This window comes from Mirounga leonina, unplaced genomic scaffold (assembly GCF_011800145.1).
Source record: "Mirounga leonina isolate KUSES-001 unplaced genomic scaffold, KU_Mleo_1.0 Mir_174, whole genome shotgun sequence".
Taxonomy (NCBI): domain Eukaryota; kingdom Metazoa; phylum Chordata; class Mammalia; order Carnivora; family Phocidae; genus Mirounga; species Mirounga leonina.
The window spans coordinates 69,089,012-69,109,353 of NW_023270451.1; the positions used below are offsets into that span (position 1 = coordinate 69,089,012).

The 20,342-nt window shown below is 39.3% G+C and overlaps 1 protein-coding gene across 2 annotated transcripts in view; it reads right to left on the reverse strand.

The window, feature by feature from the left end:
• COPG2 (COPI coat complex subunit gamma 2) overlaps window positions 1-20,342 on the reverse strand; it is a 94,831-nt gene that overhangs the window by 46,397 nt on the left and 28,092 nt on the right. For both annotated transcript variants that reach the window (XM_035021118.1, XM_035021119.1), the window contains exons 6-9: window positions 15,311-15,386; window positions 13,511-13,603; window positions 11,867-11,953; window positions 10,703-10,860 (exon numbers count right to left, since the gene is read on the reverse strand). In XM_035021118.1, the coding sequence (XP_034877009.1) occupies window positions 10,703-10,860; window positions 11,867-11,953; window positions 13,511-13,603; window positions 15,311-15,386 (414 nt within the window). The remainder of the gene's footprint in view (window positions 1-10,702; window positions 10,861-11,866; window positions 11,954-13,510; window positions 13,604-15,310; window positions 15,387-20,342) is intronic.

Genomic DNA, 20,342 nt, shown 5'->3' on the forward strand with positions numbered 1-20,342 from the left:
AAACACAAGCAGGGGGAGTGGGAGAGGGAGAAGCAGGCTTCCCACTGAGCAAGGAGCCCGATGTGGGGCTCGATCCCAGGACCCTGGGATCATGACCTGAGCCGAAGGCAGACGCTTAACGACTGAGCCACCCAGGTGCCCCCGACCTGACACTTTTAATAAGTAATCCTTTAATAATGTAAGTAAATCCACTTACATTTACTATAATAGAAATATTTTTGCTTGCAACCTCTATGATGGTCCCCCCAAATCTGCACTTTTGAAAATCCACATCGCCGTGTAGTTCCCTCCCACATACTAGGCTTGGGCTCTGTAACCAAGGGAATCCATCAGCGGTGACAGCAGGTCACCGTCGAGATTAGTTAGGTTATAAAGCATTGCAGCTTTCCATGTGAGCCTCTCGCCTTCAGCTCGCTTACTTTGGGAAAAGCCACTGCCATGCTGTGAGGACATTCAAGCAGCCTATGGAGAGGCTGCCAAAGAAAGAAACTGAAGCACCTGGCCAACAGCCAGGGAGAAACTGAGGCTTATCAACAGCTTCACGAGGGAAATTGGAAGTGGATCCTCCAGATCTAGATGAGTGCAGCTCTGGCTGACAGCTTGATTGCAACTTCCTGAAGGACCCTGGACCAAAACCAAAAGCTAAGCCACTTCCTGATTCCTGACCACAGAAACTATGAGATGATGTCGGTGATAAGCTGCTAAGTTTGGTGCTAATTTGTCACACGGCAAGAGATAACTAATACATTTACACTGAATTCTGCCCAATTTATTTTGTTTTGTATTTATATACTCCAGTAAACGTTGATCAAGTTTTTTTTCTTCCATTTTTATTTCAACATTTTTAAAGCTTTACGTTCCACTTATATTCTTAGTTACTAACCCATATGTTTTTCTGACAAAGTTTAACATTAATAATTAACATCTTGGGGCGCCTGCTCAGTCAGGAGAGCATGCGACTCTCGATCTCGGGATCATGCATTCAAGCCCAATGTTGGGGGTAGAGACTACTTAAATAAATATAAAAAAGATAATTATTAACAACATCTTCCTCCCTCCCAAAAAAAAAACAGACAAAAGAAAACAAAACCAAAAAACAAGACCAAAATCTTAGCATGCTTTTACTTCCATCTAATACCACCTTCTACACCATCATTTATCATGTTGCTGTCTTCTGGAATCTTTGAACTTTTTATTAAATTTTAAAAAGTTAAAATATCTATATTACTAATGCTTACACTAATCCATTGTTCACTCTTATTTCCTAAATCCCACTGCTGCCTTCTGAGCATGTATTTGTTCATGCTGGAGTAAATCTATGAATAATTCCTACAAAGTGATTGATAAACTAGTTATGGTAAACCCTTACATTTAAAAATACCTTTCATCCTCAGTGTTGAAGGTTAGTTTGGGAGAGTCGAGCATTCTAGGCTGACCGTTATTTTCCCACAGCACTATGAAGACACTGCTCAACTGCTGCTTTGCATACAATGCCACAGAGAAACCTAAAGTAAAACTACAGGTTAAGTATCTTTGTTTTCATATAATCTTTAGAATTTTCTCTTTATCCTTGTTAAAAAAAAAAAATCAGTGTTAAAGTGTGCTTGCTTATCTTCACACAGCATTCTACTTAGCATTTGTGCTGCACGTGTGTGCTTGTGTTTACTCTAAGGATCCTACCTTTCTACAGGTCTGAGATCTGATCAGCCACTTAAAGAGTTAACTTTGTATTAAATTATATAAAAATACAGAAAGTACATGAAATGTCTGTGTCCCCCCTCACTCCCCCGAACTCATAGTCAAGCCCCAACCTACAGTGTGACTCTATTTAGAGATGGGGCCTCTAAGGAAGTAATTTAAGGTTAAATGAAGTTATACGGGTAGAGTCCTGATCTGATAGAGCACTCGCTCTTGCCCCCCTTCGTGTGTGTGTGTGTGTGTGTGTGTGTGTGTGTGTGTATAGGAAGATCATGTGAGCACATGGGACTAAGATGGCACTCTGCAACCCAAAGGAAAGTTCTCACCAGGCACCACTCTAATCTTGGATTTCCTGGCTTCCAGAACTGTGAGCAAATACATTTCTGTTGTTTAAGCCACCTAGTCTGTGGTATTTTGTTATGGCGGCCGTAGCATAGTAATACAGTAGCCGAACTTAGAGATGCCCCCAGTGATTCTTAGTTTCTGGTATCCATTCCCTTTTCTAGTCCCCAGCCACACTGAATAGAGTTGATCTTTTTATCCAACAGAATATTGCAGAAATGCTGAAATGTGGTTTCAAAGACTAGGTCATAAAAATGACTGTGACTTCCACAATGTTATGAGGACACTGAACAGCCCTATGGAGAAGCCTACATGGCAAGGAACTCAGGTGTCCTGCCAACAGCTTGCACCAAGGCACCGGTCATGTGAGTCAGTGACCTGGAAGCAGATTCTCCAGCCTCCCTCAAGCCTTCCAATGACTGCAACCCCGCCCAACATCTTGATTACAACCTCATGAAAGATCTCAAGCAGGAACCAGCTAAGAACACTCCCAACCCCTGACCTACAGAAACCATGTGGAGCAAAATAAGTGGTTGTCCTTTTAATCTGGTTAGGTTCTTCAGTAATTTGTTATACAGCAGGAGATAACTAAGTCCTATGTGCATTATTACAAAGCTACAATGACAAAGAAGATGAATACTTCAAGCACTACAGGAGCCCCTAATGCCACCTCCCAGGCACAACTGTGCTTCTGCCCTAAAGATAAATACAAACTTTTAATGCTGTACATCAGTTGTGCCTGTCAAGTCTCAAATTAACTCAAACAGAACCATATAGAACAGATCTGTGTGACTTAGGGAGATTTACCCATGTGGTTGTATTTAACAGTACTTTGTTCATGTCTATTGTTTTGTACACTATTGACTATGAATATACAATTTATTTTTTGATTCTAATATGTCGGACATGTGGACTCTTTCCATTTGGACTGAACAGCAGTCCTAGACGTATCCTTGGTTCGTCTTTTGACACACAAATGTATGTATTTCTATTTGGTATTTAAAAGAAGCCAACTGAGATTCTGCTTGGTGGTGCACTGAATCCACAGATCAAAATAAGATGTGACATCTTTATAGTATTGAATATTCCAATCTAAGAACAAGATATATCCCTGCATTTATTCAGGTTATACTTCAATAACATTTTATAATTTTTGTAGAGATGTACACAGTTTTGGGGAGATTTATTCCTAAGGATTTGATTTCAATACAAATGGTGCCATCTTTTCACAATTTTACTTTACTTACTTTTTTATGGCGAACTTTTTTTTTTTTTTAAGCTTTTCTTTATTTATTTGACAGAGAAAGAGAGAGAGATAGAGAAGCAGGCTCCCCAGTGAGCAGAGAGCTGGATCCCAGGACCCTGGGATCATGACCTGAGCTGAAGGCAGATGCTCAACTGACTGAGCCACCCAGGTGCCCCTCAAAGTTTTATTTTCCTGATTGGTTGCTGGAATATAGAAATAATATCAATTTTGGATACTTAACTATCCAGTAACCTTGATAAATTCACATATCAATTCTGATAGATAATGCATATTTTACATTCTCTATATACAATCATGTTGTCAGCAAAGACTGTTTTATGTCCTCTTTCCAATCCTTAGATATTTTTTTTTACTTATTGCATCAAGTATGACTTCCAGTAAAATGTTGCTTAAATGGGCGCCTGGGTGGCTCAGTCGTTGAGCATCTGCCTTTGGCTCAGGTCATGATCCCAGGGTCCTGGGATCCAGCCCCACATCAGGCTCCCTGCTCAGCTAGAAGCCTGCTTCTCCCTCTCCCACTCCCCCTGCTTGTGTTCCCTCTCTTGCTGTGTCTCTCTCTGTCAAATAAATAAAATGTTAAAAAAAAAAACAAAAAAAAAACAAAAAAACAACAAAAAAACCTGTTGCTTAAAAAAATATATATAGTTAGCAGGCATCCCTGTTTCATTTATAATCTCAAGGGGAAATCCTTAATAGTCCACCAATAAGTATAAAGTCTACTGGAGATTTTTTTGGTACCCTTATCAGAATAATGATGTTCCCTTCTATTCTTTGCTTTGAAAAGAGATTTCTAATCACAAATTGTCACTGAATTTTATCAAGTGCTTTTTTTGCATCTATTACAATATTGAGATTATTCTCCTTTATTCTTTAAATGAGGAATGTTATGTTGGTTTTTGATTGTTAAATGAATCTTGCACTGCGAGAATAAATGCATATTGAGAAATCTGTTATTTCTTCGTATAGCTTTTTTGCTCCAGTCTCTCACATCTCCCTCAGGAATTCCAATTATGTATCAAGTGGTACACCAGTTGATATTATCCCCACAGTTCTCTGAAGCTGTTTGTTCTTCTTTAATCTGTTTTCTGTGTTCTTCAAATTATTTACTTTCTATTGCTCTGTCTTAAAATTCACTAACTCCTTCACTCTTTTGTTAGCCATCTCTAGTCAGGTGCTAAGTCTATCCAGTAAATTATCCATTTCAGTTACCTTCTGTGTGGCAGGCAGAAGGGCCCCCCAGATGGCCAGGCTTCTTCCATGGAACCTGTGAATATGTTACCTTACATGACACAGACCAACCCCTGGCTGACAGCCATGAAGGAAATAGAGACCTACCAAGCTTTAGCCACAAAGAAATGAATTTGGCCAACAACCTAAACAAGATTAAAAGTGAATTCTTCCCCCGAAGTCTCCAGTAAGCATCAGCATCCTGCTAACATTGTGACTTTGGCCCACGAGACTTATGTCTAACCTACAGAACCACGAGATCATAAACGAATGTTGTAATAGCCACTACATTTGTGATCATGTTATGGTAACAATAAAAAACCAATACAGATTTTGCTACCTGACAGTAAGGTGCTACTGTAACAAGAACCTGAAACTGTGGAACTGTCTCTGGAAGCAAGCAAGGGGTAGAAGCTGGTAGAATTTGGGGGAGCATGATGAAAACGCCTGAATTGCCTTAAACGGAGTGCTATTAGAAATCTGGTCTTTAAGAACACTGCCTATGAGGGTTCACAGACCACTTGTAGAAATCGGTCTTGGACTCCATCCTAAAACAGCAGAATGCCCATTGTTTTCAAGTGTACATTGAACGTTCTCCAGAATAGATAACATACTGGGCCACAAAACAAGTCTCAACAAACTCAGAAAGACTGAAGTCATTCCATGCATCTTTTCTGACCACGACGCTATGTAACTAGAAATCAACCACAAGAAAATATCTGGAATAAGCATAAATACATGGAAGTTAAATAACATGCTACTAAACAATGAATGGGTCAATCAAAAAAAAAAAAATCAAAGAGGAAATAAAATACGTGGAGACAAATGAAAATGAAAACGTAACAGTCCAAAATCTCTGGGATGCAGCAAAAGAAGTTCTAAGAGGGACGTTTACAGCAATACAGGCCTACCTCAAGAAGAAAAATCTCAAATAAACAACTAACCTTACACCTAAAGGAGCCAGAAAAAGAAAAACAAAATCCAAAACCAGTAGAAGGAAGGAAATAAAGTTTAGAGCAGAAATAAATGATATAGAAACTAAAATATAGAACAGATCAATGAAACCAGAGCTGGTTCTTTGAAAAGATCAACAAAATTGGTAAACCCTTAGCCAGACTCATCAAAAGAGAGGACTTAAAAAAAAAAAAAAAATCAGAAATGAAAGAGGAAAAATAGTAACCGACACCTCAGAAATACAAAGGATTGCAAGAGATTATGAAAAACTATATGCCAACAAATTGGACAACTTAGAAGAAATGGATGAATTTCTAGAAACATAACCTTCCAAAACTGAATCAGTAAGAAATAGAAAACTTAAACAGATTACCAGTAATGAAATTGAATCCATAATAAAAAAAACTCACAACAGGGCGCCTGGGTGGCTCAGTTGGTTAAGCGACTGCCTTCGGCTCAGGTCATGATCCTGGAGTCCCTGGATCGAGTCCCGCATCGGGCTCCCTGCTCGGCAGGGAGTCTGCTTCTCCCTCTGACCCTCCCCCCTCTCATGTGCTCTCTCTCTCATTCTCTCTCTCAAATAAATAAATAAATCTTAAAAAAAAAAACAACAACAACAAACAAAAGTCCAGGACCAGATGGCTTCACATCTACCAAACATTTAAAGAATGTTTAAAACTATTAAAATATTCCAAAACTATTTCAAAAAATAGAAGAGGAAGGAAAACTATGAGGCCTGTATTGCCCCCATATCAAAACCAGATAAAGGCACTACAAAAAATGTACTACTATCTGTGATGAACACAGATACAAAAATCCTCACCAAAATATTAGCAAATCAGGGCACCTAGTGACTGCATGCACTCTCTCTCTAAAATAAAAGAATAAATCTTTAAAGTATATTAGCAAATCGAATCCAACAATCCATTAAAAAAAAATCATTCACCACAATCAAGTGGGATTTATTCCCAGGATGTAAGGGTGGTTAAATATTTGCAAATCAATCAAGGTGATATATCTCATCTATAATAAAAAGGATAAAAACCATATGATCACTTCAATAGATGCAGAAAAAACATCCAACAAAGTGCAACATTCATTCATGAAAAAAACCCTCAACAAAGTAGGCTTAGAGGGAATAAACATCAACATAATGAAGGTCATATATGAAAAACCCACAGCTAACAAACTCAATGGTGAAAAACTGAAAGCTTTTCCCCTAAGATCAGGAACAAGACAAGGATGTCCCTCTCACCACTTTTATTCAACATAGTACTGGAAGTCCTAGCCACAGTAATCAGATGAGAAAAAGGAATAAAAGGAATCCAAGTTAGTAAGGAAGAAGTAAAACTTTCACTATTTGCATATACTATATATAGAAAACCCTAAAGACTCCACCAAAAAGCTACTAGAACTGATAAATTCATTCAGTAAGGTCGCAATGTGAAACAATTCAATGTACAGAAATCCACTGCATTTCTATACACTAATAATAAACAGAAAGGAATTAAAGCAATCCCTTTAAAACTGCACCAAAAAATAATAAAATATCTAGGAATAAACTTAACCAAGGAGGTGAAAAACCTGTACTCTGAAAATTATAAAACACTGATGAAAGAAATTAAAGACAACACAAATGGAAAGATATCCCATGCTCATGGATTGGAAGAACAAATATTGTTAGAATGTCCATACTACTCAAAGCAATCTACAGATTTAATGCAATCCCTATCACAATACCAACAGCATTTTTTACACAACTAGAACAAACAATCCTAAAATTTGTATGGAACCACAAAAGACCCCGAAACAAAACAATGCTGGAGGTATCACAATTCCAGATTTCAAGTTATACTACAAAGCTGTAGCAATCTAAGCAGTGTGGTAGTACACAAAAACAGATACATAGATTCATGGAACAGGATAGAAAGCCCAGAAATAAACCCACAAATATAAGGTCAACTAATCTTCAACAAAAGAGGCGAGAATATGCAATGGGAAAAAGACAGTCTCTTCCACAAATGGTGTTGGGAAAACTGGACAGCTACATGCAGAAGAATGAAACTGGACCAGTTTCTTTCACTATACACAAAAAATAAGCTCAAAATGGATTAAGGACCTAAATGAGACCTGAAAGCATAAAAAAACCTAGAAGAGAACACAAACAGTAATTTCTCTGACACTGGCTGTAACAACATCTTTCTAGATGTCTCCTAAAGCAAGGGAAACAAAAGCAAAAATAAACTATAGAGATTATCATCAGAATGAAAGGCTTCTGCGCAACAAAGGAAACAATCAACAAAACTAAAAGACAACCTACTAAATGGGAGAGGTTATTTGCAAATGACATATCTGATTAAGGGTTAGTATCCAAAATATATAAAGAACTTCTAAAACTCAACACTCAGAAAACAAATAATCCAATTAAAAATGGGCAGAAGACATGAACAGACATTTCTCCAAAGACATACTAATGGTCAATAGACACATGAAAAGATACTCAACACCACTCATCACCAGGGAAATGCAACCTAAAACCACAAAGAGATACCACCTCACACCTGTCAGAATGGCTAAAATCAAAAACATGAGAAATAACAAGTGTTGGTGAGGATGTGGAGAAAAAGGTACACTCATGCACTGCTGGTGGGAATGCAAACTGGTGCAGCCACTACGGAAGACAATATGGAGTTTATGGTTCCTCAGAAAGTTAAAAATAGAAATACCCCATGATCCAGTAATCACACGACTGGGTATTTACCCAAAGAATACAAAAACACTAATTCAAAAGGATACATGCACCCCTATGTTTATTGCAGCATTATTTACAATAACCAAATTATGGAAGCAGCCCAAGTGTTTATCGATAGATCAATGGATAAAGAAGACAGGGTGTGTGTGTGTGTGTGTGTGTATATATATATATGAATATTATTCGGCTGTAAGGAAGAATGCAATCTTTCTATTTGCAACAACATGGATGGAGCTCAAGAGTATAATGCTAAGTGAAATAAGTCAGAGAAAAATATATGATTTCACTTACATGTGGAATTTAAGAAATGAAACAAATGATCAAAGGAAAGAGAAGAAAGGAAACAGACTCTTAACTACAGAGAACAAATTGATGGTTACCAGAGGGGGGGGGGATGGGGTAATAGGTGATGGGGACTAAGGAGTGCACTTGTTCTGATAAGGACTGGATGATGTATGGAATTCTTGAATCACTATATTGTACACCCGACACTAATAGAACACTATATGCTAATTATGCTGGAATTAAAAAGGAAGGAAGGAAGGAAGGAAGGAAGGGAAGGAGGGAGGGGAGGGGAGGGGGGAAATCCAGTCTTGGAGGATCCTATAAGAGCACAGAAGGAAGAAGTTATTGTAAACTGGAGTAAAGTGGATACTTGTTATAGGTTAGTGGACAGATTAACGAAATTGTGTCCTGCAGTTTTGTGGAAACCATAACCTGTAGATGATGAACCTGACTCTTTACTTGAGGGAATTTCCAAGGAAAGTGTTGAAGGTGTGACCTGGTTTCATCTTGCTGCTTATAGTAAAATGTGAAATGACAAATTCCACCAGTGGACAGCTGCTTCAGCCTGTGCCCATGAGTTCCCATCTGCCTGTGATATCCTCCCTTCCCGACAGCCTGCCCTAAGGATCTTGGACTTGCTTAGCAAGCTCCCAAATTGCAAATGCCAGTTCCTTGTAATAAATCTCTTTATATATTTATCTGCTATGGGTTCTGCTTTTCTGGTTGAATTCTGACTAACAAGGAATTTAAAGCTCTGGAATTTCTTTTTAGTTCCTTCTTATAGTTTTCATTTCCCCTGCTCATTCGTTATAACTATTTCCCATTAAAACTCTTGAAAGCATCTTTTATAAGCCTGTTAGAGTTTTTGTCTGCTAATTCCAATGTCCAGGTTATATCAGAGTCAGTGTCTGTTGACTGCTTTTTCTCTTAACTACTGGTCACATTTTCCAAACTCTTTGCACTTCTATCAGTTTCTTACTGTATATAAACATCGTGAATGACAGGATGCAAAGACTCTAGAAATTTGATGTTTCTCTAGCAGGCAGTTAACTTGGCTGGCTCAAACTCCAAACTTCATCTCTTTGGCTGTGAGTGAGGTGCAGCTGAATCTCCACTCAGTTCTTTCAGTTCACAGCTACTGTTAGTCAGGTTTCCTAGGGTTTTCCCCTCTACACGTATAGATCCGTGGTCAACCACAGAGTTTTAGAGAGTTTGAAATTGATTTGGGAGCTTACCCCAATTGTGGTTTCCTCCTTTCCAGGATTTCCACCATAGGTTTTCATCACTCTTCCAATCTCAAACTATATTCTGACCCCTCTGTCCAGTAAATACTATGGCTTTCTGTGATCCCACATCTAGGAACTGTGGGATCTCTGGAGACTAGCCAGAAATACACAAATCTCACCTAGTATAGCCTCTGCTTCTCAGACATCAACTTCCTTCCAGTTTTTGCCTGCTTTTCACCACTCACCAATACTTTCAAATAGTGGTGGGTTTTCCTACTTTTGGGGGGAGGCAAAGTTTTGTATCAATGATATAAGTATTTGCAGTGGGCTAATGTGACCAAGCTACTCCACCATTATCAGAAGCAGGAAGCTCAACCGAATATTTTTTTAATATTCCACTTTATCTTCTCTGTTGACATTTATGCTACATCTCCTATGTTTTTCTTTAGTGGTTACTTAAGAGATTACAATATTCATCTTTCTATTATCACAGTCTACCATCAAATAACATAACACTACTTCATGAACAATATAAGAGCCTTACAAATGTGGAATTCTCTTTTCCTCCTTCATGCCCTTTAAATAAATAAATCATTAAATGCAGCACTTCAATATTCATTTATAAAAACAAAAGGAACAAGCAAGATTCTTCATGTCACTTCCAGCTTTCACATTATTGCACATCTTATGATCTCTAAGTATTTTTTGTTCAATATCAGTCTCTTATTATTGGCAATCGTAATCTATTAAATACATATACCAGAGCATACATTAAGGTTAAAAAAAAAAAAGTTGCATTACTTAGAATCCCATGAATTTTCTTAATTTGGAAAACACCAAATCCATCTGTAAAATCAGCGCTACCCAAAAAAATATTCATAAAGGAAATAAACTTAGAAGTAGGTTAACCAGCAAACAGAAAATTACTTAGGTTTAGGTGAAGACACTTACCCCTCTTCGTTTTCTTTTAGTAAGCGACTGGCAATTCGGATCAGCATGCAGTAAGCAAACTGTGATTTGAGACCAGACTTAGTAAATTTATTCAACATCTTAGAAACAGCAAGGCGATCGTTCTTCTTAAGGTGATACAAGACTCCCAATGCATGGTACTAAAGGACAAGAAAAAGGATGTAACACACAGAAAGCTGAGGAGGAAGAGGACAAACTCCCAGGAAAATAAAATTATACGGCACTTTAGTAAAAAGATACCCAAGTCAAATGTATACAAATAGAATACCTTTTTCATACTGAATCAAACACAGGCAAGGCTGAGAAACTCTTATGAGTTTCACCCCCAGAAATCAAAGATTCAGACTGGACAAGCAGTATCAAAGAGGTGACATACAATCCGAAGATGGCTCTAGCAGGTTCAGCATGGCCCCACACATCCTTAGTACAAAGGCTCTTGGGTCCCAGGCTTTACCAGTGTCACAGGTCTCTGTTAGTGGCTTTAAGTCATCTGTGGCCATGTTAGTAGTTAAAGGAGTAATCTCCTAAAGCAGGCTTAAGGAGTGTAATTATCATGGCCCTTTGTGTAAAAACACAATGATCAGAGTTAAGAGAGCGAGAATGTTTCTTGAGGGAAAAATTACTACTTGATTTCCGCATAACTAAATACGCTAACATGAGAAGTTGTAAACACTGAAAGGGGATGAATAAGTATCCTCTCAAGTACACAAAATTGCCAATTAAGATTTTAATCTTGTTCCTTTTAATTAGGAATTAATGAATATCAAAAGATCTTCCCAACAAGATGGTTTTTAAGTTTCACAAAATAAAAATTACTCTTCACTGTTTGTGTAATGTCTACCATAACCAAGTTCTGAAAAGCTTACAATTGGGACATGCTTCATCACAAATTGCTTTTCAAATAAAGGACGGAAATGCAGCTGAACGTAAGAATCCTTCCTGAACATTCCTACAGCTTTTACAAAACACTCTCAAGGCCTCAGACAGTAATTCTAATCAGTGGGATATCTACTTGAGAATATGTACTAATAGGCTGCTCAATATTAGCCTTTAGCTAGTACACATCTGGGAAGTCAATACATTGCCCCTAAGATGGAAGGTTAAAGAAAGCTGGTCTCAAGACCCAATATGATTCAATGGCAGTACCTGGACCATAATGTTGTCGCTGGAAGCCGCTTCTTGGGCTTCGTTGACCCAGCGCTTAACCACGTCATGGCTTATCTTCATCATGTGCTAGACACAGAGCAAAATAAGAGTAGATCATGCATGGTCACTAGAGGTTTGCAAGCATGAACTGGTTTTCTTAGAAAATCACTAACAGGGGTGCCTGGGTAGCTCAGTCATTGGGCGTCTGCCTTCGGCTCAGGTCATGATCCCAGGGTCCTGGGATCGAGTCCCGCATCGGGCTCCCTGCTCAACAGGAAGCCTGCTTCTCCCCCTCCCACTCCCCCTGCTTGTGTTCCCTCTCTCGCTGTCTCTCTCTCTGTCAAATACATAAATAAAATCTTTAAAAAAATAATAATAATAATAATAATAAAATCACTAACAGACATTTCCAAATGAAAGAGACAACTCTGTAGCTTTTAGGACTCTATTTCAAGTCTCTACTCCCAAGGCAAGTAATAAACCAGAAACTTTCTCCAAGACGTGTGTGTCGGGGCGGGGGGCGGGGGGTGCCTGAGAGACGTGGGTGAAAGGACGCAATGAGAGGGGAAAGGCAGCAAAGGAAGGGCTAGTGAATAGAATGGTGCTTAAATAATGTTCACATTCTTGGTTTTACTTCCAGGAAACTCAACTGGAAGAAAAAAAAGAAACAGTACTGATATATCCCCTGCTGTAAAACTTGGCCAATTATATTCCAGACCCAGAACCTCTTGTGATTCAGATGACCTAAATCCATTCACAGAGGAACAACCAATTTTCATCAAACACAATGTGATAAAGCTGTAATGAATGCATTTTGTTTTGATAAAAAGGGGAAAGAAAAGGTACTGCTGAAACAAAGACCACTTTCCGGTAAGAAATTTAGAAGTGGGACAGGAGGCTTTGGATTGAAGGACCCCACACACGCTAAGGAAAACTGAGGTAAAAAGGCAAGAGGCAGAAGTACAGCTCACAAAGATTTAAAAAATAAAAATTTTTTAAAATTGGCCAGTGTCTTCTCTGTCCACCACCTCATCCTTACCCCCATTTTCATTAGGTATACAACAGAACTCTGATTACCAAAATCTTTCAACATGAAAGTTTCATGTTTGTTTTTTTTTAACCAAGATTTAATGTACATTTATTCTTAACATGTGGGACATATAGTATAAAGATTTCATACTGAATAAATAATATTCATTAAGCCAAAAAAGGAAAGAAGGAGGAATTTACATCAAGTTTTAGCTACACTGTTTGAAATACAAATATGCAGATTTTATCACTGAAAAAAATCTCAATTGTGTTTCTTCATCAGGAACTTCAACTGAACCTAGAACTTTTTCACACCTCGATTAGAAACAAAACAAAACAAAACAAAAACCCAGGAAAAAATAAACTAAGTTGGTTGGCTGCTGAGACAGCAAGGACTCTTTACAGAGATCTGTACAGCATCACGCCAAGAGGGAAAATTTCATGTTTTTAATTGCCCATTTTAATGCTCCTCTGATAAAACACTCCAGGATAAAGTAATAGAGATGTATCTATATTCTGTGAATGTTTCATTTGTGAGAGAATCGCAGTGATACTTTGTTTTTCCCCCAGACACTGTAGCGCCGCTAAGAACCAGGCAGCTACTTGCTCACTTACTAAGGAAGACACCAGTGCAGAGCTGGATACGCTGGAGACTTTATCCACGATGGCCTGCTTCATGTATCTCTCAATGGCCTGCAACATTGTTCCCTGATAACATGCATAGAGAAAACGCTGTTGAAGCAAAACTGTTTCACCCAAAATTACTGCTTCAAAATAATTTACAAAAACCAGTCATCTATTTGTTTCTGTGCCAGTATTTAGAATGCATTTAAAGGATTACCATGTAACAGACAGTCCTATCCCAGAGGGCAGGACCCAGACAACCGAGTGAAATCTTCAAAGAGGACTGTTTAAGAGTATATGGAAGGAAAAAAATGAACTGTTCAACAACGAAATCAACGGTCTTAAAGTGGAGAAGCCCAGTCTGAGCAAAGGCATAAGTAGAGGCTCAACTTACTCAGGGCTATTATAAAAGAAATTCCTAGATGGGGATGGAGCGGTTTTGAAATTCTGAAGATGCCTCTGTATGAAGGGGATATATTTTATATGGATCCCATAGAGTCCTATAAGTCAAATGTAATCCCTGGTTTTAGATACCTAAGTATCTTAAATGTTTAATATACTACTACAGTGAGCCCTCAATATGAAATCCTCTGAAAATAAAGTTCTTTTTAAATTTAACTGGAGGAAAGCTGAGCACTGGGAAGGTGGTCGCAGATGAAGATGTGTAAACAGACCTGAGATCAATATTCAAGTGGACAGGCTTACTGCTACAGACTGCCATTGTCCCGTCTTAGGCGACCAATTTAATATGAAAAACAAAACAACCACAGCCAAACAGCTGAGCAGCGAAAAACACTGTACCATTTCTATTACTCCTCTTAGGATCCAAATTTACCATTTAGTCTTACTCAACCTTTAAAACTTGAGACGATTGTAACCATCCACATAAAATATACCCAGGCATGAATGTAGCTGAAATATTATTCAAGATGCTTGGCAATGCCCAGCCTGCCTTTCATTTTAACCTTTCCTACTCAGAGCTCCTAGAAAGGGACAGCCTAACATACTCTATAACCCCATCCCTCCAGATGTGAGGGATGGCGTCAAGTTAAACACCTGACTCAGATCTACATGGTTACAAGCCACTGGATGGCTGATGGCTAACCAGGGTCTCTCAAATATTTCAGTAAGGAGGCCTGAGCCTGCTAAGTGATGGATCATAACTGTAAATATCCGAGAAATCCTGCTGCTGAGTTCCTTAGAGCTGCCCTGTTTCTTGCTCTGGCATCTGTTGTAAGCTTTACCTCAAATTCTGAGAGATCTATTTCCTATAATAAAGTTTAAAAAAGGGCGCCTGGGTGGCTCAGTTGGTTAAGCGACTGCCTTCGGCTCAGGTCATGATCCTGGAGTCCCGGGATCGAGTCCCGCATCGGGCTCCCTGCTCAGCAGGGAGTCTGCTTCTCCCTCTCCCTCTCCCCCCTCTTGTGCTCTTTCTCTCTCTCTCTCTCTCTCTCAAATAAATAAATAAAATCTTAAAAAAAAAATAAAATAAATAAAGTTTAAAAAAAAAAAATTCAAATGGGTTTTGCTTTCCCGCAAGCAACGTTCCCTGACTACGACAAAATTCCGTGAGGGCAAATATAGAGAAAATAGACTAATCTAAATAAACAAAAGAAAAAGACGACCTGAAAGAAAAACAAGCCTGGAGGCACAAAAGCCTTTCTGGTGGTCATGTTTCTATAATACCGAAGATTCACAGAGTCAGACTAGGGAATCCTATTAAATTTACATGGCCACCTGTAGATAAACACAGTGTCCCTTTTGATGCCTCAGGAAACAAAGAGAACTTACATCAGTGATTCTGCAGAGAGCCCTGATGGCTGGGCCTCGGTACACATCTTCCTTTCCAGTCATGTCCTTAGTCAGACTAAGAAAAAAATCAAATGAGTTACCATGAATCAATTAACATCTCTCCTGTGGAGTCCACCCCTAGCTAATTCCAATTGTCCCCATAATTATCTTAATGCAGTGATTAATTCGGCAGATATTCATTGAGTGTCTTCTGCAGATAAATATTAAAACTATCGGGTAGAAGGCTGTTCTAAATCCCAATAGAGCAGCGAGCAAAACAAAGTCTTTGCCTTCATGGAGCTAACATACTAATGAGAGGAGAGATAATATACTCTACCACATTAACAAAATATGTAATTTTAGATACTGATAACTCGCATAAGAAGTAAAGACAATGGTCTAGAGAGCCACAGGCCGAAATCCCCCCAAATCCTAAAAACCCATCAGACTAGACAACTCCTTAAAAGACACGGACTACAATGATTAACTCACGAGGTCATGCTCTCTCTCAGGAACGGCTTTCTAAACAACTGTCAATGCCTTCAGACCTTTCTACTGCGTCTCAAAAAATAAGCAGAGGAGTTGGACGGAGTTACGGACTTCCATGCCCATACTTTAAAGAGGTTTTTAGCCTCTATACTCTGTCACTCACCCTTTTATCTTCCTGTCCCCCAAACAGACTATTCATCCCCTCCCCCCTTTTGCCTCCCCTTCACAGGGTCCAAAACAGCCTACAACTCCACCTCACTCCATCAGGATGCCAAGAGGAGAAAACTGTGAAGAACTGATAGTCCTTCAATTTCTTTATTTTTTTAGTTATTAAAGTATTTTCATCTGAGTATGCTTTGAAAACATTCAGAAGGGTATAAAACACAAAGTCCAAGTCTTGCCTCACCCACCCTCACCTCTAGTGCCGCTCAACTGAAGACAGTCATTGTGAACCGTCGCTTATGTTTTCTTAAGGAACTTTTTAAAAATCTATAAAACCACAGAGACATAAAAACACATGCAGGTGAATCTCCACTCTTCTGGCACCTCCCTTTTTCACTTAATATAGCTTAAGAATCTTTCCCTATTGGTAGATGTTTTCTTTCAATTTTAGGTATCTATATATTTTTAAATATCCAAATATATATCTAAAATACCATTTTAATAGTGGCACAGATTTCCACTGTTGAGATATAAATAATTTATCAACCAGTCTTCTTCATAAATATTTGCATTTTTCCAATTAGATAAAAACTGAAGCTTGGCAGGTTCAGTTTCTTCTAAGGTCTCTCTCCTTGGCTTCTAAACCGCATGAAAGCAGCCATGCACAGTACATAAAAAATAGGCATGGCTGTGTTCCAATAAAACTTTATTTACAAAATGAGGCGGCAGTTTTAGCCACGGGCCATAATTTGCCAACCACTGCTCCATGCTTCTGTCTTAGTTTGGGCTGCCCTGACAAAGGCTTACAGACAGGTAGTTTATTTGGGAATGTGTTCTGAGGGAAGGGAAGTGAAGACAGGGAGGGAAGGAGGGAAATTAATACAAAGAAATTTTCTCTAGTGGGTCACTGCTGCAGGCAACTAGTTATTTAATGAGCGATCTTCTGAGGAGCTCTATGAGATCCATGTCAGAACCACATTTCCAAGGGATGAAAAGGAAAGAATCTACCCACTAGGTCTTAGCCACCGGCAGAGAGTTAACCCCAGAGTGTTAACTCCCCATTCGGTTAAATCCACACGTTAACTCCCACAGGGGAGTTCCAGGTGAGCGCCCAAACTTGAGTGCCAGAGGAAGTGCAGGGCAAGAAGCCAAACACACGGCGAGTGCTTGGAGTCAGGCATTACGGACGCAAGGGAGCTGGACCCTGCCCAGAGCAGCTGACTGCAAGCAGAGCTTGGATCACAGAGAAGGCCTGAGAAAATGTGAGATGGCTCAAAGGCAGCATCCAGAACAGTCCATCCTTTGCACCCCGCAAACTTGAATGTGTCCTCCATTAAATCTAACCTATCACCGAGTCTTTGAGATGGTAACCATCCACTATTTCTACAAGACACAGGAAAAGGAGTGGAATACGTACAATCCTTGCTGCTACAACACATTCCAAAGCCGTAACTAAGGTTCACATCTCCTTCCCATAATCACCCCTTCTATATTTCCCTCACTCTTAGCCAGCACTTTAGCTCATCTTGGTCAGGTGTCTGGTAAGTGGCTCAAACCTTTATCCCAAAGAATCTGAGCTCTTTGTTGGAGACTTACCAGGGCTGGACCACTGGCTGTTCCCTATTCTCTATTCACCATTGTCTCAGGCATGAACACATCAAAATATACTCAATACCTTGAATTCCAGATACAGTCCTCTCTTCCACGTTTGTATAGCAACAAGCCTAGCTCCTGACAGTGATCAAGGTCAATTAACTCTATGAGGACAGCAGCTCCTTTCTTTACCTGCTGGTCCCCTACATAAATAATCCAAAGCAGTCTAACAGTAGTCATTATTTCGAATGTGCAAACTTGCTCCCTGTCTGCCCCAGGACTTCTCTTGACACTGGAGTATGGGGTACCTGTGGTTGCCAACTTGTCACTCAGACACATAGATCCAGAAGCGTACAGTATTTCTGTGCTGAAGGCAATCCTCAAACAGTGGGAGCCAGAAGTCAATGGGTTAAATGCTTCCCCCTGTTCATCCCTGAAAACACTGTCCCTTGGGAAACAGGGCCTTTAACCCACATTCTGGGTGGGGATGGGAAGCATAAGTTCTACAAGTGGGTGACTGGGAGCAAAGGTGAGAAAAGCATGTCCTACTTCTACCTCTTAATTCCTGGTCCCACATATTGTATTTATTGGTACCATACACTACACTGACCATCAATGTAATACAGAGACTGCATCCTACAGGAGAATTTTCCAACTGAACGGGGTCTCATCTCTAACCTACTACCTCAGTTGAGCATTCAGTAGGTCATCCCATCATCCCACTAGGCTGTCAGCTCCTAGATGAAACAGAATATGGTAAAACTACTGGATCTCTTAAGTCATGAGCCTACTGTCACACCATTTTTGCCATAAAATGAGTGGCAATGTCGTGTAGGATACCATGAACATAAGAAACTGTACAACTTAGACCTACTGAAAACCCCTGAATCATCTTCTATGTGGTGTTTTTGCCATTAATTAAGAGAAACTTAGGTAGTCAAATTTAATCAATCTTTATCTTTGCCTCTGGAATTGCAGTCCTAACAAAAGCTTTTCCCTACAACAAAAATAAAGAGGAATACACTCATGTTTTCTTTTAGTACTTGTATGCTTTCATTTTTAAAATTTATACTCCTTATCCATTTAGAGTTTATTTGTATATAGGATGTGAAATATAGATCTAATTTTATTTTTCCAAGTGACTACTCAGTTGTCCCAGCATCATATATTAAGAAGTACCTGTTTACCCCAGTGATTAGAGATGCCACTTTGGCAAATACTAATTTTCCACGTGTATTTGGGTCTAATTCTATGCTTTCCATTTGGACCAGGAAATTCTGAAAATGTAGATCAGCATGGCCAAGGTGACTCATTACAGAGTCATCATACAATTTTATTCTAGGGGTCTATTCGTGTGTCAGCACCACACTGTTTTAAGTGTTCAGGCCTCAATACTGCACTGGCCGGTAGAGCTCACAGTTTTTCTTTTACAGTTATTTCCTGGCTATTTTTAAATGTTTGTTTTTCCATGTAAACTTTAGCATCAACTTTTCTAACTCCAAAATATATAGCCTGTTGATTTTTTTCACTGAGACTGCACTGATTTTACAAATTAGACACCACTGAAATCTTTATGATGTTTAATTGATCTACTCAAAAACATGTACATTTGTTCAAGTACACTTTGAGTCTTTCAGGGCTTTAAATTATTTTTTCCTCTTATAAGTTTTCTGCATAAGTTCTTCTAAGGTGATCGTATCATTCTACATTCCCACCTACAGTATACTTGGTGTTGGAGCAGGCTCGTTGATTTTGGTGTGGTCAGGTTTTGTAACCAAGATTCTAGTGGGTATGGAAGGATATCTCACTGAGGTTTTAACCTGCATTTCCCTGATGACTAATAATATTGAGAACATTTCCATGTATTTCTTGGCCATTTGTATACCCTTTTATGAAGTGTCTGATTTTCTTCAGAATTTTTAATCTCCATGGTTTCTCAGCAAGGTCACACAACTGTCTACATATGCAGAGGGGTCATCTACTCTATTAGTTTTCTATTCCTGCTGTAACAGATGACCACAATTAGTGGCTTAAAATAAAAGATTATCTTACAGTTCTGTGGATTAGCAGTCCAACACAGGGCTCACTGGGCTAAGATCACCATGTCAGCAAGGCTGCATCCATCTCAGAAGCAAAATACATTCACTCCATCCCAAGATCCCCCCAGATCTCAATGCATTACAGCACCAACTCAAAGTCCAAAAGCTCTTCAAAATCCCACTGATTCAAAAATCCTGATCTTAGCATCAAAATCAGTTAGGTACAGGTGAGACTGGGTATACTCTCTCCCGAGGCAAAATTCCTCTCCACCTGTGGGCCTGGGAAACTAGAAAACAAGTTGCTCCCAAAATACAAGCGTGGGGCTACCACGGGATAGCACTTACAGACTTTCCTGTTCATAAGGAGAAAACGGAATGAAAAAAAGAGAAGAAAAAAAAGTCACCGGTCCTAAGCAATTCTGAAATCCAGCCAAGCAAACCGGAGAAGGTTTCAGCTGCCAGGTAGAATTCTCCATCATTCTCAGCTCTACACTATGGGCCTGTAACCCTGCCCTCAGAGCCATCCTTCCTTTTTGTGAGGGCGGCGCCTGTTTAAAGCTGAGCAGTCTTCTCAGCCGGTTTCCTATTGGAGAATTTGGGACCCTGACAACCTTCTTTCACTTTGTCCTCTCTCTGTCCCTTTCAGTCCAGACTAGCAGTGGTGCTGCCGCTGTAAGAGTCTCAGTCATATAACGTCTCAGTTTCAGGTGCACAACATAATGATTTTTGTAAAGAACTCCTGGGTCTTG